General features: G+C 38.4%; 4 protein-coding genes across 4 annotated transcripts; 2 read left to right on the plus strand and 2 right to left on the minus strand.

The window, feature by feature from the left end:
• The first annotated feature begins 610 nt into the window (after positions 1-610).
• On the plus strand, positions 611-4,114 carry LOC125212535 (putative pectate lyase 13). The gene is made up of 5 exons (XM_048112736.2): positions 611-1,066; positions 1,657-2,377; positions 2,482-2,673; positions 2,805-3,010; positions 3,802-4,114. The coding sequence occupies exons 1-5, from the start codon at positions 927-929 to the stop codon at positions 4,019-4,021; spliced, it is 1,479 nt and encodes a 492-aa protein (XP_047968693.1). The 5' UTR covers positions 611-926; the 3' UTR covers positions 4,022-4,114.
• Positions 4,115-5,383: 1,269 nt separating this feature from the next.
• LOC125212536 (serine/threonine protein phosphatase 2A 57 kDa regulatory subunit B' beta isoform-like) lies at positions 5,384-8,790 on the minus strand. Its single transcript, XM_048112737.2, has 2 exons — positions 7,095-8,790; positions 5,384-6,145 (listed from the first exon to the last, which is right to left on the minus strand). Exons 1-2 carry the CDS (start codon positions 8,223-8,225, stop codon positions 5,819-5,821), a joined length of 1,458 nt encoding a protein of 485 aa, XP_047968694.1. The 5' UTR covers positions 8,226-8,790; the 3' UTR covers positions 5,384-5,818.
• A 289-nt stretch (positions 8,791-9,079) lies between these two features.
• On the minus strand, positions 9,080-17,136 carry KTF1 (kow domain-containing transcription factor 1). Its single transcript, XM_048112735.2, has 19 exons — positions 16,885-17,136; positions 16,121-16,368; positions 15,858-16,013; positions 15,500-15,658; positions 15,281-15,364; positions 14,790-14,857; positions 14,354-14,701; positions 14,218-14,269; positions 13,943-14,101; positions 13,702-13,845; positions 13,524-13,626; positions 13,277-13,423; positions 13,144-13,198; positions 12,978-13,036; positions 12,796-12,862; positions 12,637-12,673; positions 12,502-12,550; positions 9,510-11,966; positions 9,080-9,312 (listed from the first exon to the last, which is right to left on the minus strand). The coding sequence occupies exons 1-18, from the start codon at positions 17,093-17,095 to the stop codon at positions 9,520-9,522; spliced, it is 4,593 nt and encodes a 1,530-aa protein (XP_047968692.1). The 5' UTR covers positions 17,096-17,136; the 3' UTR covers positions 9,080-9,312; positions 9,510-9,519.
• A 2,246-nt stretch (positions 17,137-19,382) lies between these two features.
• On the plus strand, positions 19,383-23,966 carry LOC125215591 (GTP-binding protein-like protein). The gene is made up of 10 exons (XM_048117050.1): positions 19,383-19,564; positions 20,071-20,124; positions 20,231-20,404; positions 20,721-20,792; positions 21,615-21,674; positions 22,219-22,328; positions 22,637-22,936; positions 23,102-23,293; positions 23,447-23,498; positions 23,598-23,966. The coding sequence occupies exons 1-10, from the start codon at positions 19,523-19,525 to the stop codon at positions 23,646-23,648; spliced, it is 1,107 nt and encodes a 368-aa protein (XP_047973007.1). The 5' UTR covers positions 19,383-19,522; the 3' UTR covers positions 23,649-23,966.
• Positions 23,967-24,025: the final 59 nt, after the last annotated feature.

Here is a 24,025-nt window from a genome sequence, read left to right on the forward strand (position 1 = left end):
ATACTACTTCTTGAATTCCTTGTTTAATTTCAATGTCAATGTTATCCTCAGTTTGTTTTCACTTTTCGCCATAGGAAAATAAATACTCCCTCCATCCATGAAAATTTGTCACCTATTTCTTTTTCCACTCGTCCCTAAAAATTTGTCACCTTTCATTTTTACCTTTTTTGGTAGTGGACCATATATTCCACTAACTTTTCTATGCTCATATTGTAGTATAAAACTAATATATAAAAGTAGAACTCACATGCCACCAACTTTTTCAACTCACTTTCTATTACATTTCTTAAAACCTGTGTCGGATTAAATGGTGACGAATTATTAGGGGCGGAGGGTGTATTTTTACCAATAAAAGAATTATGATGATGTTGAATTAATTAGTATTTCAATGCATTAGTCAAACATGAGATGACTTTCTCTAAAGAAAATATATCTACAGAAAAGAATCTTGTTTAGTGTTCACTACTAAATACCAAAACTTTACTTCAAGGGATGAGAGAAACATTATTTAAAGCATTGAAAAGATAGAAACTGAAAATGGTTCCATTTTTCATTTATTTTATCTATATTTTGAGAAACGGCTCTTTTCATTGGAGAAACCAGCTGCAGTCACTCACACTGACAAAGCTGTAACTCCATCCAAATGAAATTATTTTACTCCTTATATTTATATAGAATCAATTAATTGTAAATTGTGTCTGTTGAGAAGGTATTGAGAGATTCCCTCTCTCTCTCTCTACAGCCTCCACCACCACCATGTTCAAGAGCTCTGCATCAATCAGCATTTCTGTTTTTTCCCTTTAATTAGACACAATTATTTTATGCTTCATTCATCTCAAGACCCAAACACACACCTCTTCATTGTTTAGAGCAGAAAAAATCAGTTATTCATAATTAATTATCTTCTGCTTCTTCCAATCCCAAAGATGCTGCTTTCTCGCATGTACATTCTCTTGCTGCTGCTATGTCTCATTTGCTCTTCCTATGTTGAAGCTGCCACTTCCTTCAATCTCACCCTCTCTCATCAGCACCCCAACCCTGATTTTGTAGCTCTACAAGTCAGAAGGTAAACACACACACACATGGATATGTGAACTGAACTTTACAGACATTTCTATGCTGCATTTCTTGGAAGATCTGTTGGAAATCATGCCCATTTAATTATTTTTGACATTATCTCTGTTTAAATTGAAAAGATTGGATTTTTTTAATCTGGGCTTTGTGTAGCATTTGGGTTGATGTAGTTGGTATCATTACACCTAAATTTCTGCATCTGGGATTAGGTTTTTGTTTCTACATTGCTTGTGGATTTGATTCTGAGAGGCATAATCTGGATTTTAATTCTTTTTCATCATTTTAAGATCTGAGATTCACCCAAATTTGGATTTTTTTTTTTTTTTCTGGTAGTTTTCCCCTGTTTTCCCTTTTATTTACTGTGATGTTTCTTGCCTAGATTTGATGTTTTCTGCTTCTGGCAATTGAATAGTATTATTCACATTTATTAATTACATGTTAGCTTACTTGAGCATCACTTTTTTCTCAATTTAATGCTCATATACATTTTAGCCTGTTTGTTGTTGAAGCTTGTATGTTAGTTGCCTAAAGAGATTAATAAGCATAGGTTTTAATCCCACATTGTGCTGAATTTGATCATAGGAGTGTGAATGAATCGCTATCGAAACGCCGCCAGATTCTTGAAACACCCTTGAGTAGTAAGGCACAGTCACAATGCCTGACCGGGAACCCCATAGACGACTGCTGGCGATGTGACTCCAACTGGGGAAACAACCGGCAGCGCCTGGCTGACTGCGCTATAGGGTTCGGCCAGAGTGCGATGGGGGGCAAAGGGGGCCGTTTCTATGAGGTGACGGACTCCTCTGATCACGACACAGTCAGTCCGACCCCTGGCACCCTTCGTTATGCTGTCATCCAAGACGAGCCCCTCTGGATCACCTTCAAGTATAACATGGTCATCAAGCTCAAGCACGAGCTGATTGTCAACAACTACAAGACCATAGATGGGCGTGGTGCCAATGTGCAGATCACGGGGAATGGATGCATCACATTGCAGTATGTGAGCAACGTCATCATCCACAACGTGCACATTTACAACTGTAAACCGTCTGGGAACACTGATATTAGGTCGAGCCCCACCCATGTTGGCCACAGGGGGAAGTCGGATGGTGATGGCATATCAATCTTCAGTTCGAGGAACATATGGATCGATCATTGCACGCTGTCACATTGCACCGATGGATTGGTGGACATCATCATGGGATCTACGGCTATTACTGTGTCGAATAACTATTTCTCTGATCATAATGAGGTTATGCTGCTCGGGCATGATGACAAGTACTTGCCCGACTCGGGAATGCAGGTTGGTTCTTGTGGAAAAGGCAACGTTTTGATCTGTCCCATTTTGAATTCTTGATTTGAAACTGATGGCTGAGGTTTGTTTGTTGTGTTTGGGATGCAATGTAGGTCACAATAGCCTTGAACAGGTTCGGACCGGGGCTCGTGCAGAGGATGCCAAGAATAAGGAGGGGCTACGTCCATGTGGTGAACAACGACTATTTTCAGTGGAAAATGTACGCGATTGGAGGCAGTGCTAGCCCGACTGTGAATAGTGAGGATAACCGCTTCACTGCACCAGCTGATCCAAGTGCGAAAGAGGTAAAACGCTGCTTGCATTATTCGTTGAGTTTGTTGTGTGCATTTCTCACAGCTAAAAACACATATTTCCTACTTGTGATGCAATTTGAACATATGCATACTAACTACGTTGTGTGTCTGTGGTTCAATAGGTGACGAGACATGAGGATACGAGTGAGGGGGGGTGGGCCGACTGGAATTGGAGGACGGATGGGGACTTGATGGTGAACGGTGCATTCTTTGTGTCATCCGGTGAAGGGGCTACGATGCAGTATGCCAAGGCCTCGAGTTTCAACCCTAAATCGGCTAGCCAAATCGAACAACTAACCATGAATGCCGGTGTTCTTGGTGGCACAAGGTACACACATGAATCTTTGCTTCTCTCACAAAATGGTGTTTAAGTTCATATTTCACAAAAGTGTCACTACATTTAGCATGCACTAATACTGTAAAAAACACAAAATAAAACATTATCTAAATTGGCAATGTGATATGCCTTTGTTTGTAGTATAACTTCAACTTTAAAGGAATGCTCATTTCTTTACAGCCTTTCACTAGTAAAGAGTGTGTTCATCTTTTCACATCATGTGGTGTTGGAGAGAATAAATTGGATTCCATTGGTCACAATTTCTTTATGTTTGTTGGTTTAAAAATGTTAATTAGGAAACATTTTTAGCAAATAGTACTCCAATCTATGTGAACTTATAAATTAATCCACATACTATTAATGTATTAATGTTGTTAATAGTTCTACTTTATAAATTGTTTTACCAATGTAGTGCTTCGTTGTCAACTTAACTATAAGCATGAGTAGTAGTAGTAGTACTAAAATAGTGTTATCCTAATATTTAATTTGGAAATATATGAAATTCTCATCCTCATGCAATCCAGCCCATAGATGTGGGCCCAGACTCTTTTTGGGCCCACTTGCAGCCAGCCTAGTGACAGTGCTTTATCGACTGGTACATTGTCATGTAGACTTTTTGCAGAGTGCTTTCTGGGTTGTACCTTCAATATCTAATGACCCTTTTTATAATTAATCAAATTATTTTAGTTACAATTAATCTTGAGTTTATGTATACTTTGTAAATATAATTTGTGCAATAGTAAGATAAATAAGTGACAAGAAATGATTGAATTATAATGCAGGGACAATAGCGTCAGCTCATATGGTGGCGGGTCCACCACCGTGACAGGCGGCGGGAGCGGCGGCGGAGGGTCCAGCGGTGGTGGAGGTGACTATTTTGGGATGATATTTGCGGGCAGCGCCGCCGTAAGAGGGCCATCGCCGCCCACCATTTTGTTTTTATCTTCCCTAATTATTTTAATGTTGTATATTTCCTCCTCCATTGTTAATGGTTTGGTATGATTAAAACCTCATTCATTTTAATATTTGAGGTGCAAGAAAAAGGGAAAAGGAAATCAATATTTTTGTGGGGGGCCATTGATTCCTCGATCCAAACGAGTTGTGAAAAGTTGACAAATGAGGCAAGTAGTTGGAACTTGAACAATCACTTATTTAATTCACCGAATAATAGTCCGACATGTATGAAATAATGTCTAGAGCTCTAATGGCAACGAATTGAAAAGTGTAATTATAAATGGACATATTTGAAGATGGGTCTCTCATATAATTGGTGATGAGCCAGTTGGATGATTGTGAAGTTTATTAGAAGTAGTTCTTGATTTCTTACATTGTCTCAAGTTGTAGTGTTATTTTAGTCTTGTGATGAATTACAAACTCATTTAAGAAGAATTCGTTAAATTAAACATTTGCAAACGAAAATGGGTACTATTGTACTGAGAAGATACCATGATGAGGGGCCCATATTACATGAATAATTCTGTTTTTATATTCTTCCAAATAGTAGATAAATGATATGATTCCATTGGACAACAGCGAATGCAATGAACCTAACAGTAACACTGTCCCTTCTTAAGGGTAATTGTTCTTTAATATATTTTCATTGAATCTTTTTTATCTAGTTTTTCATCAATTACTACAATCTCCTTCTCCACGTGAATCTGTGGTTAATTAGTTAGTCAAACTGTACATGACTAAAAGAGTCATGTGGCATGGAGCCCATGCAACATAGCATACATGTGCAGTTACACTATTATTACTGAAATTGAATAGCTTTTCATGCATATCCATAACTCACTAAATCAAAATCTAGTTCTTAGAAATGACGTCGGGAACTGATTTAAAGAATACTCATGGTTTTGTTATTGTGGCTGATTTATGGCTCATATATGATGGTTTGCAGCTTATTTGTGATAACAATATAACGGAGTATTGAAGTTGAAAGTGACAATCAAGCCATAGTCTTTATGCGATGAAAAGATAGAAAGTTGCTTCTCAAACCTTGTGCAAATATTTGGAATATGCGTGACAAAAATTAGTTTGTGGTACACGTGTATATTTAGGCTAATTCAGTTGCAGATTATTCAAGATACAAGTTTGTATTTGCATTGAGCCAACAATTGTGTACGAAATTTATTATTGAGCAATCACTTGGGAATTGCATATATTCGAGCCGAATAGAATAATGTATTTAAGGACGGCCTTCTCTTGTAGTAAAAAACAAATCTAGAGTTGCACAAAACATCATTTGTAACATACCACGCCAAAGCTGAGGAAATATCCATAACTGATTTTCCCTTCCAGTGATGAAAACCAAGCAAACCCATTAGATTTTGCATAAAATGAATATTAGGAATTAAGACAAAGTTAACAAATACTTTTCCATATAAAATAACGTCACCAATCAAGCTTCTAAAAAACAAAGAGAGGCAATTCTCAAAGCAGTAAAACAATCTTTGATCTAAAGCCTCATAGCTTGATTTCAGTCTATTCTTTTACAAAATACAAAAAACCACAAAATAATTATAGATTACAAAAACTGATCATTATTTGGATGAGTAATAAAATGAAATGTTGCAAATCACAAACAAACACAAGATGACGGCATTTTGTATGAAGCAAAGTAGCATACTTACCTCCATTTTTCCCGGCCGTTTTGCTCCCAATCAATTCGTTTTCTATAAGTTGCTCCTACTCTTTGAGAAGTGATAGAATGTCGGGTTGATAGAACTTCACCATCTGACTGGGGAGATTATTTAAAAATCCGCAGCTGTATGTTTTTGAATCCCACAAAAAAAATCACTAAATGACGACCATGTTTTCTTCACCGGTAACTTGAGAAGCAACCTCTTCCAGTTTCTTCCAAGTTAACTCGCGATGCTCTTTAACTTCTCCAGCTTTTGCTTGCTTATCGTCATGCTGCCTCTGGCATTCTTCAAATAGCTCGGGATCCATCTCAAGGAACATTCTCCTGACATTGGAGCTCAATCCAACGATTGCCTGGTTCCAGTGGCCTCGTATGTTCTTTTCTAGAGCATCAAATATGATTGGTAAAACAATATGCCGATTTTCTGCAATCAGACTGACTATGTGCTCATTGTTCCACCAGAAAAGAGCCCGTTCAGCTACCTATCAAATGGAAAATCATGCCAGTTAGTACATATGTTCAGAGTCATGCCAACCGTACAGAGAAGCAAACAATTCAACAAGATTCAGGGCTGTTATTAATAATGCTTATAACGTCCCATGAAAAGAAGCATCCTCAAAGGGAAGATGTCATTAAGGGAAGTAGATGGCCAAAACACATGCTTCTGAATGTATAAGTGCAAGAGAATTAAATAAAAGCTATTTTCGGAGAATGATATCTTAGCTTTTACTGGAAAGCAATGATTAAATCATTCATATCTGGCACTCAGCCAGAAAGCATTATACAGCTTATAGCATAGTATCTGTATGCACTTGTAGAGCTATTAGGGGAGGAAGAGGTTTGATATATATTCAACTCCTCACATTATTTTAGAACTCATCCAGAAATTCTAAATCTACCTTCCCCCCACTCAATCATACTCTCTTCTTCATAGTCCATATATACCTCAACAAGACATTCCTATTAGAGCGCAACAAAATTCTAACCAGCAAAAGTAGAAGGGTGCTGGCTAATTCTTTTTACTTTCATAGATTGGGACTATACGTACATAACTTCAAATATAAGCCGAAACTCAAGAATTATAAGCAGCACACAAATTCAATTCGATTTTATGGATGTCCACTTCAATCCAAAGGAAGAGCAAACAACTCCATTACGAGCACCATGATAACTCACTTATCTCATTCAGTTTTGAATTTCTTGTCATAATCATATTAATCAGCCAGCATGTTCCATAAGATTACATCCACCCACATCGCTTCTTAAACACTAAAATTAATCCTTATGGAGTACTACCTTCTGGAAAGTGAGAATATTACAGTAGCAACACAATATATATATCAAAGATAACTAATTGCAAGAACCTTTTTTTAAGTAGACATGTAAAGTAACTAGATGAAACCCAGGAAGGATCCATGAAAAACTTCAGACCTGGAAATGTGAGCTAGTGAGGCTTCGTCCAATTTGTCTAAACAGCGGTACCATGCAGCGCTGGAACTCTGCAGACTGTGTCACTTCCAAAATCTCTTCTAGCTCCCCAAGGAAGAGAACCTCCTTGCCACAGTTTGTGACAGGCCAATACTTCAGCACCCCTCTAATCACAGTATCAGCCAACCGGTAATCCTTCTCGACAAACTGTGTTATACAATAGCACAACTGCTGATGGTATGAAGAAATACATTTAGGCTTGTGCAATGGAACAAGTGCCCGTACAAGGAACAGCTTGTGCTCTTCTTTCATTGGCAGTGCAAACCCATTAATTATACTTCCAAGAATCTCTAAAAGCTCACCAATCCCATTGTACCTCTCGGTCTCAAATATGAACCGATAAAAAATGTTGTTTATCGCATTCCGTATGAAGGGTCTATGAACCATAAATCTCCCATATATGCGGTGAAGAATTGTCTTCAAATATTCTCGTTCCCTCATGTCTTCTGAATCAAACAAATCAAGCAATTTCAGTACGAACGAGTGGTCAAGATACTTCTTCGCAATCTTAGTGTCTGTTTCTGATGACACCACATACTTTAAAAGCAGATCATACACAAGTTGCAAGTGAGGCCATGAAGGGTCCATGAACATCTCATCTTCCTCAGGATCTCCACCCTCTGAGCCAGTGTTCTCATGTGCAGCCGGTGGCAAGCACCGGAAAATATTCACAGATATCATCTTGATCAGTTCCTCCTGCATCACCTCATTCATCTTACACGATCCGGACTGCATCAAGTCAACGAGTTCCGCCAGATTTTGCCTCTTGATCTCCTTCTCCCGCACAGACTTCGTCGGATCAGTGAAATCAAACAGGAAGCAACATATTTGAAGTTTCCGGATAAACAGATTATGCCGGTCAGACATTGGAACGTCCCGCAACGTTGGCAAAACCTCTACAGTGCCAAGATTCTGCGGGATGCTAGCAAGGCTCACAGGCTGAGGCGTCGCAGAGGCCAGTCGAGATGCATGATTGACCGTCACACTAGAGGCAGACGACGGAGGTATGGGGGCCTCAATCGCTTCAGATTTCAAGGACCTCCTCTGCCCCCTTTTCATTATCTTATTCAACATTGTGATCCTCAACCGAAAGAAGAAACAGAAACTGTCTAAAGCACTAAAGCAGCACTACTCCATTCTCCCACATACACTCAACTTCACATTTTACTTGCTCTTCCAGTAACTTCCATTCGCAAAGCAATGAAAGCAGTTGGTGGTAAAACTCCGGGACCGCAATCTCAAACCGATCAATTACTTAAACTAACAGTTAGTAACAGCATAGAAACGCTTCTGCCGTATAAATCAAGTACAAAAATATGCTCCGTGCTCGTGCAAAATCGCAAGCAAACAATTCGATAGAAATAAAATACCAGATATATGCTTGAGAAATCCGAAAATTACAAATCCGCGACCCGATCAGCTCCGTCGAACTTAGCAAAGCAGTGTCGCGCAACTGAATCGACGAGTTCGAGAGCAAAACGAAGCAATTATACTCTCAAAAGCAGCAGAAATCTGGAGGCGGGGAGTAGAAATTGGGAAGAAATCGGTTGGATGCAGATGAAGAAAAGGATACGATTTGAATCAAGCCACCGCCGACGAGGAAATTTAGGGCTTCTTTTTGTTTTTTCTTTATCTTAATTATTCAATTATTTATTTATGGTTTCCATTAAATTTGATCTTCTGCGAATGCGCAGGCCATGGACAAAATGGTAATTTTCGAATTTGTGCATCGGTATATAACAGCCGCACCTTTTTCGCATTTATTTCCCTTTGCCTTTTTGTTCTCTATTTTCAGATTTCGACAGTATATTTCTACGGAAAAAACAGATGAGAAATCCTATGTTTTATGCCCAAATAATCAACAATTATATAAAGAAAGTATACTATAATGGCAATATTCTTTGGAGAGAGAAGAGGCATACCATAAATGAACCAACAAAAGATCAGAACTTAATTCAGAATTAAGGATAAATACAAAGCGCATATATTCTTTAATTACCAAAAGCGTTGCGCGGTTAATCACTTAGTCATGACAACACTAAGCCATGTCCAAATTTGATAAGTCTTAAATTTACTAAACTGGTCATGATAGTCCCATAACATAAAATAGCATGGTTAATATAGAGGTGTGACATTCCAGCTCTTTCCAGTCATCTAATACCTGTACCAAAATAGAAATGTAAATTGTCAGTTATATAATTCCATAGAAAGAATCTATCTCAAAATGTATCTGGCCACTCATAGAAAGATACCAAGTTTTATAATCGGAAAAGTACTCAAGAGAGCATAATCAAAAGCTAAGATATGCAGAAAAGCCCATATGGTCTTATTTGAGTGGCGTTAAGGTCTTGCGATTACCTCGATACTCTCACCAGCCACCTTTGCCACTTCCACTTCCGCTTCCACTACCCCAGGTGCTGGTTGCAGCTTTACCCCATGGACCGGATGGTTCGTCGTCCTTAGTAGAATTAGTGTTTGTGGAGGGAGCTCCCCCCCAGGCACCCGTTGCAGGTTTACTCCACGAATCAGATGGTCCTTCACTTTTAGAAGATGCACCAGTTTGCACTCCATCAGTAGTTTCTGGTTTGCTCCAGCCTCCTGAAGAGTTACTATTTACTGGGGGGGCTCCCCAAGAGCTTCCTGTTGCTTTCTCCTTCGTATCAGCTGAAGTCGGAGTTTCATCAGTCTTCCAGCCGCTTGTCTCCTTCTTAGCAGGTGGTGTACCCCAGCCGGATACTTCCTTAGCTGGAGCACCAACTGATTCCCAGCCACTACCTCCAGCACCACTTTGCACAGCATCCTTGCTAGATTCATTAGTCTTGCCCCACCCCCCAGTTTGAGCATTATCTTTTGGTTGGTTCCAGCTCGAACCCCAACTATTTCCACCATTGTTTGAACCCCCACCATCTCCCTGCTTCCAACTGCTAGCATTTCCAGTGCTCTTCCATCCCTCACCGCCACTGTTTGAACCCCCACCATCTCCCTGCTTCCAACTGCTAGCATTTCCAGTGCTCTTCCACCCCTCACCGCCATTGTTTGAACCCCCACCGTCTCCCTGCTTCCAACTGCTAGCATTTCCAGAGCTCTTCCACCCCTCACCACCATTGTTTGAACCCCTACCCCAGCTAGAGGATCTGTCCTGATTTGAATTATCTTCTCTGTTATTCCAGTCACCTCTTCCTCTGCCCCTAAAGCCACCCCTTCCCCGGAACCCCTCTCTGTCAGACCCACCTCTACCACCATATCCTCCCCTATCAGATCCTCCACCTCCATACCTGCCTCGGCCACCTCTACCCCCAAAGTCACCACTGTCTGATCCACCTCTCCCTCGGAAACCACCACGGTCGCCTCTCCCACCCCGACCTCTCCAACCTCCACCTCTTCCGCCATCATCTTGATTGTTACGGTCATTAAAGCCACCACCTGAGTTCCAATTGCCTTTACTACTCCAAGTACCATCCTGGTTCCCAGCAGAATCAGATGTACCATTTTTATTTGACCAGTTGCTTTGACCCCATCCACTAGATGAACCTTCATTACTCTTCCATCCACCAGATGAACTGTCATTTTTCTTCCATCCACCAGATGAACTATCATTATTCTTCCATCCACCAGATGAACTGTCATTATTCTTTGCAACATTCCATGATCCGCTTGACCCACCGTTTCCATTGCCTGCAGAACTCTGATTCCAACCACTGTTTTCCTCAGAAGCTTTCTGACTTCCCCAGTTATTTTCATTTGGTTTCCCATCCAAGGAAGTGGCTGCAGCATTCCAGGAAGACTTGTTATTTTCATTTGGCTTCTGTAATTTGTCCCAACTACTGTCACCACTACCAGCTGCACCAGTTTGCTCGGTTACATTCCAGCCACTGGACTTGTTATCCCCTTCAGCATTTGTGCTACCCCACCCCTGCCCATCAACATCCTTATTTGCATTAGATCCTTGATTCCATGCTGATCCTTCACTATTCCCAGACACATTTTGTTTACCCCATCCATCATTACCCTTACTGCCCTCATCAGGCACAGGATTTCCCCAACCACCTGCTGGGTTGCTGCTCCAACTTGTAGTTTTCCCAACATCGTTTGACCCACCAAATTGACCTTCTTTACTCCAGCTACTTGACTGATCCTGACCAAAAGATCTTCCCCTCCCATAATTATCCCTTCCTCCACGACCACCTCCTCGGCCACTCCTTCCCCCAGAACCACGACCTGAATCAAATGTCTTTGGACTTCCCCAGCTCATTTCTTGGGATGCATCCTCTTTCTTTCCCCATGAGGATCCACCATCCTGCTTGCTCCATGAAGGTGTGCTCTCTGATTTTCCCCATGATGACTTATTGTCCTGCTTCGGCCAAGAAGTTCCACCATCAGCAGAAACAGAACTCGGTTTATTCCAACTGTCATTCTGGCAGTTGTCAGTAACATCATCACCCCCCTTTCCAGTAGCCCAGCCTTTACTCTGACTTTCTTGCTTATCAGCAGCTGGCACTGCCCAACCAACTGCATCAACATTCGATGTACCGCCTGCGCTACCCCATGCACTTGTTTCTGGTTGATCAAGATCTCCACCGATCTGTTTCCCAGATGAAACAGCAGTCTGACCCCAGACCGCTTTACTAGCAGAAGCATCACCTCCGCTGTTCCACTTTTCTGCAGCTTTGCCCCAAGAATCATCTTTTAATGCTTCACCAGAACTGCGTGATTGAGGCTCAACAGCTTTGCCCCAGCCTGTTCCAGTGTTGGTTGCAGCTGCACCCCATGAAGAACTCTGGTTTGGAGTCTCTTTTAATTGCCAAGAAGATTCTTCTGCAACAGATTGAACACAAAAGAACATGAATTAAGAGCATTAATTTCTAGCAATCACATGCTGGCACATTCCATTTAAATTATGACATAAAGTGAAGGAAGCAACCCTCAGCTAGAACCAGACTCCTGACAGAAAGAAAACTTTTAAAGGCTAACTCAAGAAGGTTACCACAAAAATGCTGATTGTGAATGAACAATTAGTGAACCAGCAGAACTAACCAACATCTAGTCCAGATTTGTAATGAATCTTTTCTCAATATCCAGAAGCATGAATAAATTCCATTCCTTCATTATTTCATATGCTTGCCATTGGTATGTTAGATAAAGTATTGGAGCATAAATAAATTCCATATCTAACATGGGTTTTTTTTGTCATCTAACTCACTTATACGGATTTCTCATGCCTAAAAAATTGAATAGTTTAAGTTCCATTGAAGAGATGCAGGCCTCTTACTAAGAGTTTAAGTTAGCATTTCAGAATCTGTGACCAAGTTCCAAAAAACAGAAGTTAGCTATGGTATAACACTACAGATACCTTTCTTAGGATTATCTGCAGGATCACTGGAACCAGATTCCTTGGGGATCTGTAAAATTTAGAGCAACATAATTATTCGATAGCAAAATTAATCGCACTTTGTTTTCAAAATAAAGATGAAATACTCCAACTCACAGAGGCATCAGAGGAAGGAACAGAAGACCACGAAGACCTGCTAGGGAATGCCATTGTTATTAGCTTAATGCTAGGAAAAATAACCACCAAGGAACTAAGGACAGGTATAAGTTAGGATATAGAAAAGGAATTAAGGATAGGTATAAGTTGGCTCTTAACCTTCCCATAGATCCGCCTGCATTCCATTGATTGTCCTCTGTTGACAATGGCGCCGCATCCATCCAGTCTTTGGAACATATAGGTATTTATGCCACAGATGTGACAAAGGTACGAAAGGCAAATGTTATAAGAAAGCAGACAATAGACAATGTGCAAGTCGTACTGCAACAAAAAACACTTACCTCTTGAACCGTCCTGTCCACCAAGAAAATCAAATGGTTTTACAGACCCGGAATCCTCTCTGTTCAGAAGCAACGCACCAAAGTAGGGTAGTTCAATACACGCCAAATACAATAATCGCATAGAGAAACAAAAGAAATCTTTAAAGTTAAAAGGAATCAACAGTACCCCTTTACGATGGCAGGATTCCTTTCGCGAACTTCAGACAAATGCTCGCTTTTCACTAAGAATAGAAGACACTATTAGATTGAGGATCAGTGTTACATATATTAATAAGATAATCCAAGTTTTAGCATCATACCAGTAATAATTTTATGCTTAGAATCCAATTTCACTGTGACATCAGACCGACGAACAGCTAACACTCGACAAATATAACCCTTTAAAGGGCCTACACGGATTCGTAATGACTGGCCAACAGAGAACATCCCAGTATCATCACGTGCAACTGCATTGATAACAGTGTGAGCACCAGTTGGACCGACAGCAGAAAAACTTAAAATTATAATGCATGCTGAGTAAAGTACAGAGATAAGTTTCCAACATACAGTTGCTTTTGCTATCCTTCTCTTGCAAAGATTTATCAGGAGACAGTGGAGATTTTGGGGAAGACAACAAATCTGCAAAACCTGAAGGTTCTGGCTCACCTTCCTGTAACCAAAAGGCAAGTATAAGTGTTGAAGATAAAGCATTGAGATCATGCTGCAGCACTTCATGTGTACAAACCTTTTCATTTGGGTCATCACCAGAAAGATTGACTTTCTCGCATACTTGTGCTTTGATGCATATGTAGCCATTATTCTCCTGTTCACTCTCATCATACAAAAACAGTACCCCTTTATAGATTTTTTTAATAATGCCTTCTCTACCCTGCAATTCATTATGTAACAAGTAAATGCTTACACTACCTCATAAAATACCAACAAAGTAGCACTTCAAAATATCTAGTTAGTAAATACTGCTAAACCTTCAATGGACCATCCAAAACACGAACTTCATCATTGACTGTTAAAGTATTTGAGTGTTGATCCAACACAGTGAATAATTTTCTGTCAAATGATGCAATTTTCAGCTCACTTTGTTTAACATTGACAACTAGTGGTCCTTCTGAACCTTCTTTTATAACCTGAAACGTAAAGGGGGACAATCAGAAGGTGCAGAAGAGGCTGAAAGCACAGATACAGAAAGACAAAGAGAAGAGTCTTGATAGACAAAAGGTTACGAATTATGCAGAGCGCAAACCTTGACAGTATCATCCTTCTGTGTTTCAATTACAACACCAAAATCCTTCCGACTGCCAAAACAATTGAGTGCAAAGCATGTCAAAGAAGGCACCAGTTAAACCCATCACATCGCATGATAGTAGTCAGAGATGTACCCAAAAAATACAAGGTCGTGCAATTCAAAATCATTTTCGGCATTGGCACTAGAGGATCCCTCTCCTTTTCCACCCCCTTTCCCTTTGTCAGGCTTAATACGCTTGACTTCCTTCTTTTTCTTCTCACCAAAAAGTTGTGTAAGCCACTGTACGTCAGTAGATTCATCCTTCTTTGCTGGCTCAAACTTCAAGAGCTCATCTTCAGTTGGCACTATACCCCAAAAACTCAATGAGTCCATTGCTATCTTTTTGTACAGATAGCCATCCTTCAGCATCATCCCATCAAGAATTTCAAACGTCATGTTAGCATCGCGGTCTCGCCGAATATTAATAAGAGGACGGAACTCCCTGGACATACGATAAAAAACAAGTCTAAGAAACCAGGAGAAAGATTGAAGATTCTTAATATATAAAAAATTGGTACTCAGTAACTTACTCAAGCTCGCTAGGGGTAATCAGCCTCTGTGCAGGGACGGCTGTTCTTTTAGAAGGAATTCCTCCACCCTACGGAACATATTAAACACATGAGAAAATACTCACTGTCGATAACACACAGCTCAACTACTCAAGAGCGCAGTTTCTTCCACAAATACTGTATGACATACTGAAACAAGGAATGAGAAAATTGCACCAAAAAGGAAGGAGAATTGCATTAACTCTCATTTAGAAAACAACCACACCACAAGAAAGAAAAGTAAATTTTTCATAGATTACAAGGAAAACACAATCAAAGGGAACACAAGAAACTGAAATGAGGAAAGTGAAATCTAATTCAGATATTAGGTGCATTACATATCTGCATACCATATACACATATAAATAAACATCTACATATATATGTGTGTGTGTGTTTGCGTGTGTGTCAAGAAGTGAGAGATGAGCAACACCTCAGCGCATATAAAATTTAGCTTAAAAAAAAAGACTTACAAATTTTTCAGCCAATGATTTTAGATCTATCCTTGGTATCAGTTGCACAGTGACTTTCTTCCGTTCATCATTCACCGCAACAACCTACAAGCAGGATGGGTGACATTGCAAAAAATAGCCTAACTTAAAAACTTAAAAGATAGCAATATAAACATATAATAGATAGATACTAGATAATAACCAAGAAAGCTTAAAGAGTCAATATGGGAAATATTATACCTTTGCCAGATCACCTTTGTATCTCCCGCTCTTCACACGGGCCCACATGTCTTTTGTTATTGCACTAGACTTGCTTCTAACTGTTAATAGACGCGAGATTTCGTTAATCGGAACGGCTGTGACTTTACTCAAATATATGGTGGAAAGACCTTTGCATGCCTGTAGTTTTAAGAAGTGTGTCAGATATATAAGTAAATAAGTGCATATTAAGACATAATAGTCATTAAGAGTGCATGCATGGCTGGCAAATGCTACACTGAACTAATGTAGATAGAAAGCAAGCAAACAAATAAAACATCTCCCCATGCCAACCCAGCCAATAGGATGGAAACGATTGTAGAAAAGAGCAAGAAGAAACCTCATATATATCCTGCTGCTTGTCAGCTTCCACAATAATAAAACCCTTCACATGATCGAGTGCACATGCAGACACTATCTGCAGCTTATTTTGCAATTGTGTCATGTCCGCAAATTTTTCCATAAGACAGACTGCTGAGTGCCTCTCTCGTCCAACCTAGGCAGAAAAGGAAGCAAAAATGAAAAGTAAATATAAAAGACACAAACGCTAATAAGCTTGTAAATATTATAGTATAATGCAACACCAAACATGACAGCATCTACCATGCATTTGACTTTCCATATCGTTGGATCCTTGGAAGATGGCACATAAATGCTTTCAACGGTATTTTGCTTATCATAACCATCTTCTGCATAAGTAACAAAACTACTTCCAGGTTTGTATCTCTCTTCCATCATCCGATCGTACTCTTCCTCACTCATCACTTCTTCTTTAACTTCAGAATGGTAAGATGCTTTCCCGGGATCATTGTTCACTTTAAACTTTGAGCCAGATACATCCTCAAATGTTTCTGTTTCATGATTTAAGAATAAAACATCTAAATGAAAAGAGAAGCATTCATCTTTAAGGGTGTGTACGCATACAGAGCTATACAAGTTGGTGCTACCTACAATATCAGGTCGCAAATACACATCTACATCTCAAACTGATCAATATACAGTAGAACCACATTCACAATGAAGTAGAAGTCATTCAAAACTAACATGCATAAATATTAGCACAGCTAAACTTCAATTACAGCTCAAAAGAACCAAAAATCCATTTCTCTTCAGGTAAAAAAAAACTGAACAACTTTAAATTCAAAACTAAACTAGAAATCACCTTTAATTTCATCACCCACGCTCCCACAGTCCAATCATAAAAACGAAACACAAAACCCCTAAAAGGACGCCACACTAAGAAACCCACATTTCCGTCGATTCTCCTAAAAAGCACAAAATCAGACGAATACAAGCAAATGCAGCACTGAAGGGACAATCAATAAACAGAAATACATCTCTAATCTCATTTTCGAGGGATCAATTACCACTGTCGTAGCCGGAATCGTCGCTGAAATCTTCGCTGGAGTCCTCGCTGGAATCTTCCCCTTTGTCGTCCCGGTAGGCGGAGATATCGATGTACTGAGCCACGCCGGGGTACTTCCGTTTCCGCCCGGTCTTGTCATCGTCGGCCGTCCACTTCCTCTTCCCCTTTCCGTCGGAATCAGTTGCCTTCTCCTTGCCTTTAGCTGAAACCATCTGCGTGTGTAGAGAGAGAATTGAGTGTGTGAGAGCGATAATCGAAGAGGCTCTGAACAAATTTTATGGGGCGAATGATTCGGGTCGGGCCTGATCCGTTTATGGGATTCAAAATATTTGGGCCCAATTACTCTCAAAGCAACTTCAATTATTCTATACTCCTACTTTATAGTAGTAGTACTTCACACTTTATGAGTGCTACATAACTTTATTAAATACGTACTAGTAATACTTTTTCCATTTCATGTGTTCACTGCTAATTTTAAATAATGAACCATATGTGTTTCATCTAAAATTAGATTTTGATAGTGAACCATATGGTATTTATTATAGAAGATGATGCGCACTTCATTTTAGAGATAAATAATCTCATAATTTAATTTTAAAAGGATATTCCTATGATAATGAGTCATAACAAGCGAACGACATTTACATATAACTCCCTCCATCCATAAAAAAATGATCTCAATGGTAGACGGCACGCGTTTTAATGAAAAATTGATAAAGTAAGAGATAAAATGGGTATAATATAGAATATAGGAGGAGAATGGTTGGATAAAGTATGAGAGGTAAACCTTTCATTTTTTGAATGAAACTATTTTTTATGAGCATCCCAAAATGGTAATATGAGAATATTTTTTTGTAGACGGAAGAAGTAGTACCATATAATACTAACAAAATAGGTAAAGTAAAAGAGAAAAAGGAAAAAATAGGTAAAGTAAGATAAATATGAGGAAAAAAATGGATAAGATTTTCATGCATATTAAAATCATTCGATAATAAGATATCTATATCACAATACGAACAAACACGATTTACAAAAACTTAGTGGAATGAGTCTAAATCTAAATAGAAAGAGAATAAATCGACTTTACCAAATTTCCTAACAATTGACAAATTCATGCAAGTTTTTTTTTCCTAGAAAGGAAGAAATTACAACTGAGATCAAGAGGGCTCGAACTCAGCACCTCATACATTGATGTCTTAGCTCATTGCCGCTAGGACAAAGGCTCTGAACACAAATTCATGCAAGTTATTGTCACATAATCTTCAAATGAAAATGTTGCATGAAGTTGTAATTTGTCTAATGCGCACAGAGATAGGAATTGCGAGTTGTCACCGCATACAAAAAACTTGAGTGGATATCACATATTCGTTCTATGTCAATGTAAAATTTGCTAATAAAAAATCATAGCAGCCTTATTTAAGTTAGGTGGATCTATTATCCATTGAAAGATTGAATAATCCTAGTACATTATTTTTTATTTTAACTTTTACGACCGGAGTTTTTCAATCTTTCAATAAAACCATATCTAGAACAATAGTAAACCATATGTAGAACAATAGGAATACTAGTATTTTGGTGTACCTATAGCATGATTGATTGATTGATTAACGTAACACTACTCTCAAACTTGAGCTAGTTATTGTGACCTATTTAATTTTTTATTTGTAATTTCGGTGTTGTGAATAACCCTAAACTAGTTTAATCATGTTTTTGTGGACAATCACGAAGAATGGGAAAGTTTGGAATCTACCATAGACCGATTTGTCCCCGTCAATTCTCTACCCACACATTATTTTCCCATCAGTGATGTATTCCCCTAATTTTTTAGGGTGCTATTCCTCCAATAATTACTTGAAATATAGGCTACCTTATGTTCATATTGTAGAATACCTTATTGAGATTGTTCCACTCCCACCATCAAAGTTAGCGCAAAGGAAACTTTATTTTTCACGTTACTTGCAAGTTCTTCTGCACCCAATTTGCTGATTTGATTAAGTTAATCATGGCCGAACTAATTGATAATATTGTTATAACACGTATTTGCTTGGGGTTAAGTTAGCACTTCATTTTTTTTTTGTATTACATAGTGATGTCCTAACTCTTAACGTTCCAATCTCCACCACCTAGTTGGTTTGCGTATATATTTTAGCTCCGAAATGTTAACTTCACATATAATTCTATAGTCATGTTATGATTCTATACTTTCAATTTCGAAAGCCTTTTGTTCATTCAACATCAAGTATCATAGAATTTATTTTCCCAATCTTTTCCTAATATATTATTTGTGATTAAAGTAATTGATTCTTAGTTTGAGACTACTCAAACAACACGAATTAATGTAATGCATAATAGAAGGATAACATTTCTTTGTACTACTATTAATTAAAAGAACCAAAAAATAAAAACATTGGGCTTGCTCAGTTTGGGAAGCTTTGGATTTTTAAACCACCCATAGGCCCATATAGTAAACACCATTCCAATTTCTAGAATTTTCTCCATTTTTAGGGCCCATTTGGTTGAGAGTGAAATTCAGGTTTTTTCTTCTCCTCCTTCTTGAGCTCCGGCGAAATTCGCTCCGTCACGGATTATCGCTCCCCGACTAACGCCGTCCACTTTGGGGTTTATCGCTCTCAGAAAAAATGGCGACGGTTATGCAGAAAATCAAGGACATCGAAGATGAGGTAATTAGGATAATCAGTGCATTATTTAGAACTTCCATTGTTGTGCTCAGCCTCGATTTCGATTGGTTGGTTGTTTTAAGATGATCGGTGCCTTAATTTTTGGTTCCTAGTATATTTTTTTTAATTCGAATACTTATTGTTGTAACGAACAGTACTTGGTGCTCCAATTGCAAAATGGATTATTTTGGGAATGGTTTGGAAAAATTGATGTAAAAGATATTTCTTTTACTATGTCTTTTAGCTGACTGGCTTATTATTATCCCCACAAAATCATGTAGCAGTTGGAGTGGCAGCGTATGATGTTTTATTTTTTTAGAATGAATGATTTTTGTTGCAGCAAGGCATTCAATGGTGTGGTTAGCTGCTGAAAATATATGTTAAATTTTTCTGCCATCAGTGGTTGTGAAGTTCGAAATTTTCTTCTTGTGCATGCTTATTATAGTTGGTTCATAAGTAATACTGAGTGGTTTAGGAGTGTTAATTATGTTTTATGTGTCCTGTTGCAGATGGCAAGAACTCAGAAGAACAAAGCCACTGCTCATCATCTTGGCCTGTTGAAGGTAAGCTCCACCATATCTGTTGATTTGCATTTTTAGGCTTTTCGTTGGTGTCTGTTTGATTTTGAAGTTGCTAATTTCATTCTGTGAATGTTTGATTGGTTTCCAGGCAAAACTTGCTAAGCTTCGGAGAGAAATTCTCACACCGACCTCAAAGGGAGGTGGTGGCGCTGGAGAAGGTTTTGACGTTACAAAAAGTGGTGATTCAAGAGTTGGGCTTGTGGGCTTCCCTTCAGTTGGGAAATCAACACTCTTGAACAAATTAACTGGAACTTTTTCCGAGGTTCATAATTATTCAATGTTCTAATTCTAGATATTATCTGAGGCATACAGTTCTCTTTAAATTAATGACGGTTTTGTTGTATTTTAGTTGATGATGTATGACTAATGGCATTATGGCTATACTCGGAATTTAGAATTGGCGTCTTCCTTACTATAAAGATGTATAGAAGCAATACACTTGACATGTTTGTCCGATCAATAGAAATACTCATGGAAATGGAATAAGAAAAGTACAAAACATAGCAGTTATGATTCTAGTTGCCAAAGTCCCATTGAGCTTCCCTTACCCGTTTTTTTTTTAAAATCTTGAATTGCAGGTTGCTTCATATGAATTTACAACTTTAACTTGCATTCCTGGTGTAATCACATACCGAGGAGCCAAAATTCAGGTATTATCAATTATCATTACCATGGTCTTAATCTTGATTTTGGTTATCTTGTAAGTTGTAAAGTCAGAACATGAACCCTTTTTTAAACACATAACAATATTGCTTGGCCTTTTGGCATGCTTTTACTTTCATGAGTATTTCATTTTCACCCTAGTTAATTTTTTGCATGTAGCTCACAAATGATATACTCTGTACTTTGCAGAGGAACTTGGGTAATCAACTGGATAATTTTAATTTGGAAAACATGCCCTTGGGTTTAAGTTCTCGTATTTGTTATTATCTTTTGTTTTGCATTTGCTAACATCATTTACTACAGTCAAGAAACATTATCTGTTTTATAAGCACTAATTCCTCTTGTATAATAGACAAAACCTTGTTTAACATTGAATTGCTATATCAAATTTTGGTTGTGTGTGTTGTTCAGATTAATTGAACTTGTGGAAGTTAATATCTTGTTAGGTTGTACTATATTAAAAGAATAATATGACAGTATCCACTTGTCCCATGTCTTCCATTATGATCCTTGATTGAGCACATGTTGTTGTCTGTGAGTAAATCATTCTCTTATTGCAAGTATTTTTTCACTTGATGCTTGCCTTTTGATGTTCGCAATTTGATCAATAACCACTTTTATAACTATAATTTTTAACGGACGTATATGTAATTCAGATTTCCATGAGCAAGTTTAATTAGAATAATGTGTTATAAGCCTCTAATTATCTCTGCTTTTGCTGTTGTAGAATTGCTTTTGAATGTCCAGGAAAAGCTATCTGAGTTTGAATCTTCTAATACTCTATTTTATTGTTTTCATGTTTCTGGCAGCTCCTAGATCTTCCTGGTATTATCGAGGGTGCCAAAGACGGAAAGGGTAGAGGTAGGCAGGTAATATTCGACTGGCTGCTATGAGAAGTTTGATTTTTCGGTGTTTATTAATCTCTCTTTGTGGTTTCATGCAATTCCATGAAGTTGGGCATCTGATTTGCTGATGAAAATGCATCTTATATTCCATCCTCCTATTCCTTTTCATGGTTTACCACTTTACCTTGGAATTACCTGCATTAGCTATGTAAGCTTAGATACTCAACTTTCCTCCTAATACACTGCAATATTCTTCATGCTTCTAGAGAAGTAAGAAGGTTCACTGAGTGATGATGTGAAACTGAAGTAAAATACACCTCAAGAAACTAACACAAGGGGTTCATTGTTTGTGTGTTCCCTATAGCTAATAGTTATCTTATGTAGACCATTCATATATTATGTTTTTCATGTGAAGCCTTTTCCTTCCAATCTACTTTAGAGTTTGGACAGTTAAATGTTCCTCTTTTATTCTTTTCTGCAACACTTTACTGGCCAAGATGATGTATTCATGGACATGGTCTTGATACTTATTCTTTAACTAATTTTTGAATCTGGTCTCTTAAATCAGGTTATCAGTACTGCCCGGACATGTAACTGCATCCTCATTGTCTTGGATGCAATAAAACCAATTACTCATAAACGCCTGATAGAGAAGGAGCTTGAGGGATTTGGCATAAGGTAACATGTGAATTGTTGACCTACTTCATTTTTAACAGAGTTATCTATTACCAACATATAACTGCTACAGCATACTGTATGAAGCTATTTGTTGCATGCTGGTCACAAGACCTGCGTGACTTAAATTGTGCCATCTTGTGCAATATGGAGAATAATGTTACTGGGACCTTATAATAATTGCATAACTTGTTTTTATTTGCTGATAGGGCATGAAGTGCGAGGTTATGATGAATGTATGTTGATATTTTTATATTCTTTTGCCATCCCTTAACAATTAAACTCTTCTGTTTCCTGTTATTTGCTAACAGATTAAACAAAGAACCACCAAATCTTTCTTTCCGGAGGAAAGATAAGGGTGGAATCAATCTTACATCCACAGTTACCAACACAAATCTTGACCTCGACACAGTGAAAGCAATTTGTGGAGAATATCGGATACACAATGCTGATATCAGTCTCCGATATGATGCAACAGCAGATGATCTCATAGATGTCATTGAGGGAAGTAGGGTATACATGCCTTGCATCTATGTTGTGAACAAAATTGATCAGATTACACTTGAAGAGCTGGAGATTTTGGACAAACTTCCACATTATTGCCCAATCAGGTACTTCCCCGTCAAATTTTTGTCAGTGTTGTACTTATTCAGTTATGGAATGATTTTTGGGCTTAAGTCCAGAATGTTTTAAGGAGATCTAGATCATCTTCACGTTATGACGAGTCTCTAACTATCCCACTTTTATTCATGTGATGTGGAAATGAATTGCTACAGTGCTCATTTGGAATGGAACCTTGATGGCCTTTTAGAAAAAGTATGGGAGTATCTCAATTTAACTCGCATATACACAAAGCCCAAGGGAATGAATCCCGATTATGACGATCCAGTCATATTGTCATCAAAGAAAAGGACAGTTGAAGACTTCTGTACTAGAATCCACAAGGACATGCTGAAGCAATATAAATAGTAAGTTTCCAACTCTCAGCTACCTCGGTGATTTAGAGTTGGGGGAGGGTCCATCATCGTCAACAATGTCGATTGTTAACATGTCTTTGCCCATTCATGGAATTTTCTAGTGCTAAATAAATAAATACTCATTGAGTTTGTTGCTAAATGCAGTGCCTTGGTTTGGGGTTCAAGCGCGAAACACAAGCCCCAGAGGGTGGGAAAGGTAAGTTCTATGAATTTGAAATGTTTGACTCTCCTTCATCAGTACAGTTTGCTGATAACTTTACCGGCTGATTCATATATGACCACTTTATCTAAACAGGAGCACGAACTGGAAGATGAGGATGTTGTGCAAATCATCAAAAAGGTTTAATCTCCGAACTTCATCAAATCAAGTTACTACCTGTTCCTGCATTGAATGTCGAGTGTTCCTTTAGTTGCATATCAAGTAGAACCGGATGATAGATGGTATGATCTGTGAAATTTTATTTGTGCCTAACAATAGATTTTGGGTGTGTTCTGAGATATAACCATAGAAATTTTGCTATTACTGTCAGAAAATGTTGCTAGTTTGAGTTTTTTTTACCTTCTATTCCCGTGTCTTGAAGACGATCTATCCTTGTTGTATCAGTATGGGGGGCTCATGTTACAGATGCTCATTTATCTTATTTATTCGTGCATTTTTGGTTTAGTTCAATGCTACCTCAACTGGCATGAGGTATCTACCCGGCCGCCTATTGAACATTTGCA

The sequence above is a fragment of the Salvia hispanica genome, chromosome 3 (assembly GCF_029641045.1).
Source record: "Salvia hispanica isolate PSC_SH4W2 chromosome 3, Shi_PSC_v1, whole genome shotgun sequence".
NCBI lineage: Eukaryota > Viridiplantae > Streptophyta > Magnoliopsida > Lamiales > Lamiaceae > Salvia > Salvia hispanica.

What these genes read in the sequence shown, in the direction of transcription:
- LOC125212535 (XM_048112736.2), top strand. Translation starts at nt 927, where the DNA reads ATGCTGCTTTCTCGCATGTACATTCTCTTGCTGCTGCTATGTCTCATT. An exon ending in GTAGCTCTACAAGTCAGAAG is followed by an intron (nt 1,067 to 1,656) that starts GTAAACACACAC and finishes ATTTGATCATAG; the next exon opens with GAGTGTGAATGAATCGCTAT. An exon ending in CTGATCCAAGTGCGAAAGAG is followed by an intron (nt 2,674 to 2,804) that starts GTAAAACGCTGC and finishes GTGGTTCAATAG; the next exon opens with GTGACGAGACATGAGGATAC.
- LOC125212536 (XM_048112737.2), bottom strand. Translation starts at nt 8,225, where the DNA reads ATGTTGAATAAGATAATGAAAAGGGGGCAGAGGAGGTCCTTGAAATCT. An exon ending in TCACTAGCTCACATTTCCAG is followed by an intron (nt 6,146 to 7,094) that starts GTCTGAAGTTTT and finishes TCCATTTGATAG; the next exon opens with GTAGCTGAACGGGCTCTTTT.
- KTF1 (XM_048112735.2), bottom strand. Translation starts at nt 17,095, where the DNA reads ATGGTTTCAGCTAAAGGCAAGGAGAAGGCAACTGATTCCGACGGAAAG. An exon ending in ACAAAGGTGATCTGGCAAAG is followed by an intron (nt 15,365 to 15,499) that starts GTATAATATTTC and finishes TCCTGCTTGTAG; the next exon opens with GTTGTTGCGGTGAATGATGA. An exon ending in TAAGCATAAAATTATTACTG is followed by an intron (nt 13,199 to 13,276) that starts GTATGATGCTAA and finishes TTCTATTCTTAG; the next exon opens with TGAAAAGCGAGCATTTGTCT.
- LOC125215591 (XM_048117050.1), top strand. Translation starts at nt 19,523, where the DNA reads ATGGCGACGGTTATGCAGAAAATCAAGGACATCGAAGATGAG. An exon ending in ACCGAGGAGCCAAAATTCAG is followed by an intron (nt 20,793 to 21,614) that starts GTATTATCAATT and finishes TGTTTCTGGCAG; the next exon opens with CTCCTAGATCTTCCTGGTAT. An exon ending in ATGCTGAAGCAATATAAATA is followed by an intron (nt 23,294 to 23,446) that starts GTAAGTTTCCAA and finishes TGCTAAATGCAG; the next exon opens with TGCCTTGGTTTGGGGTTCAA.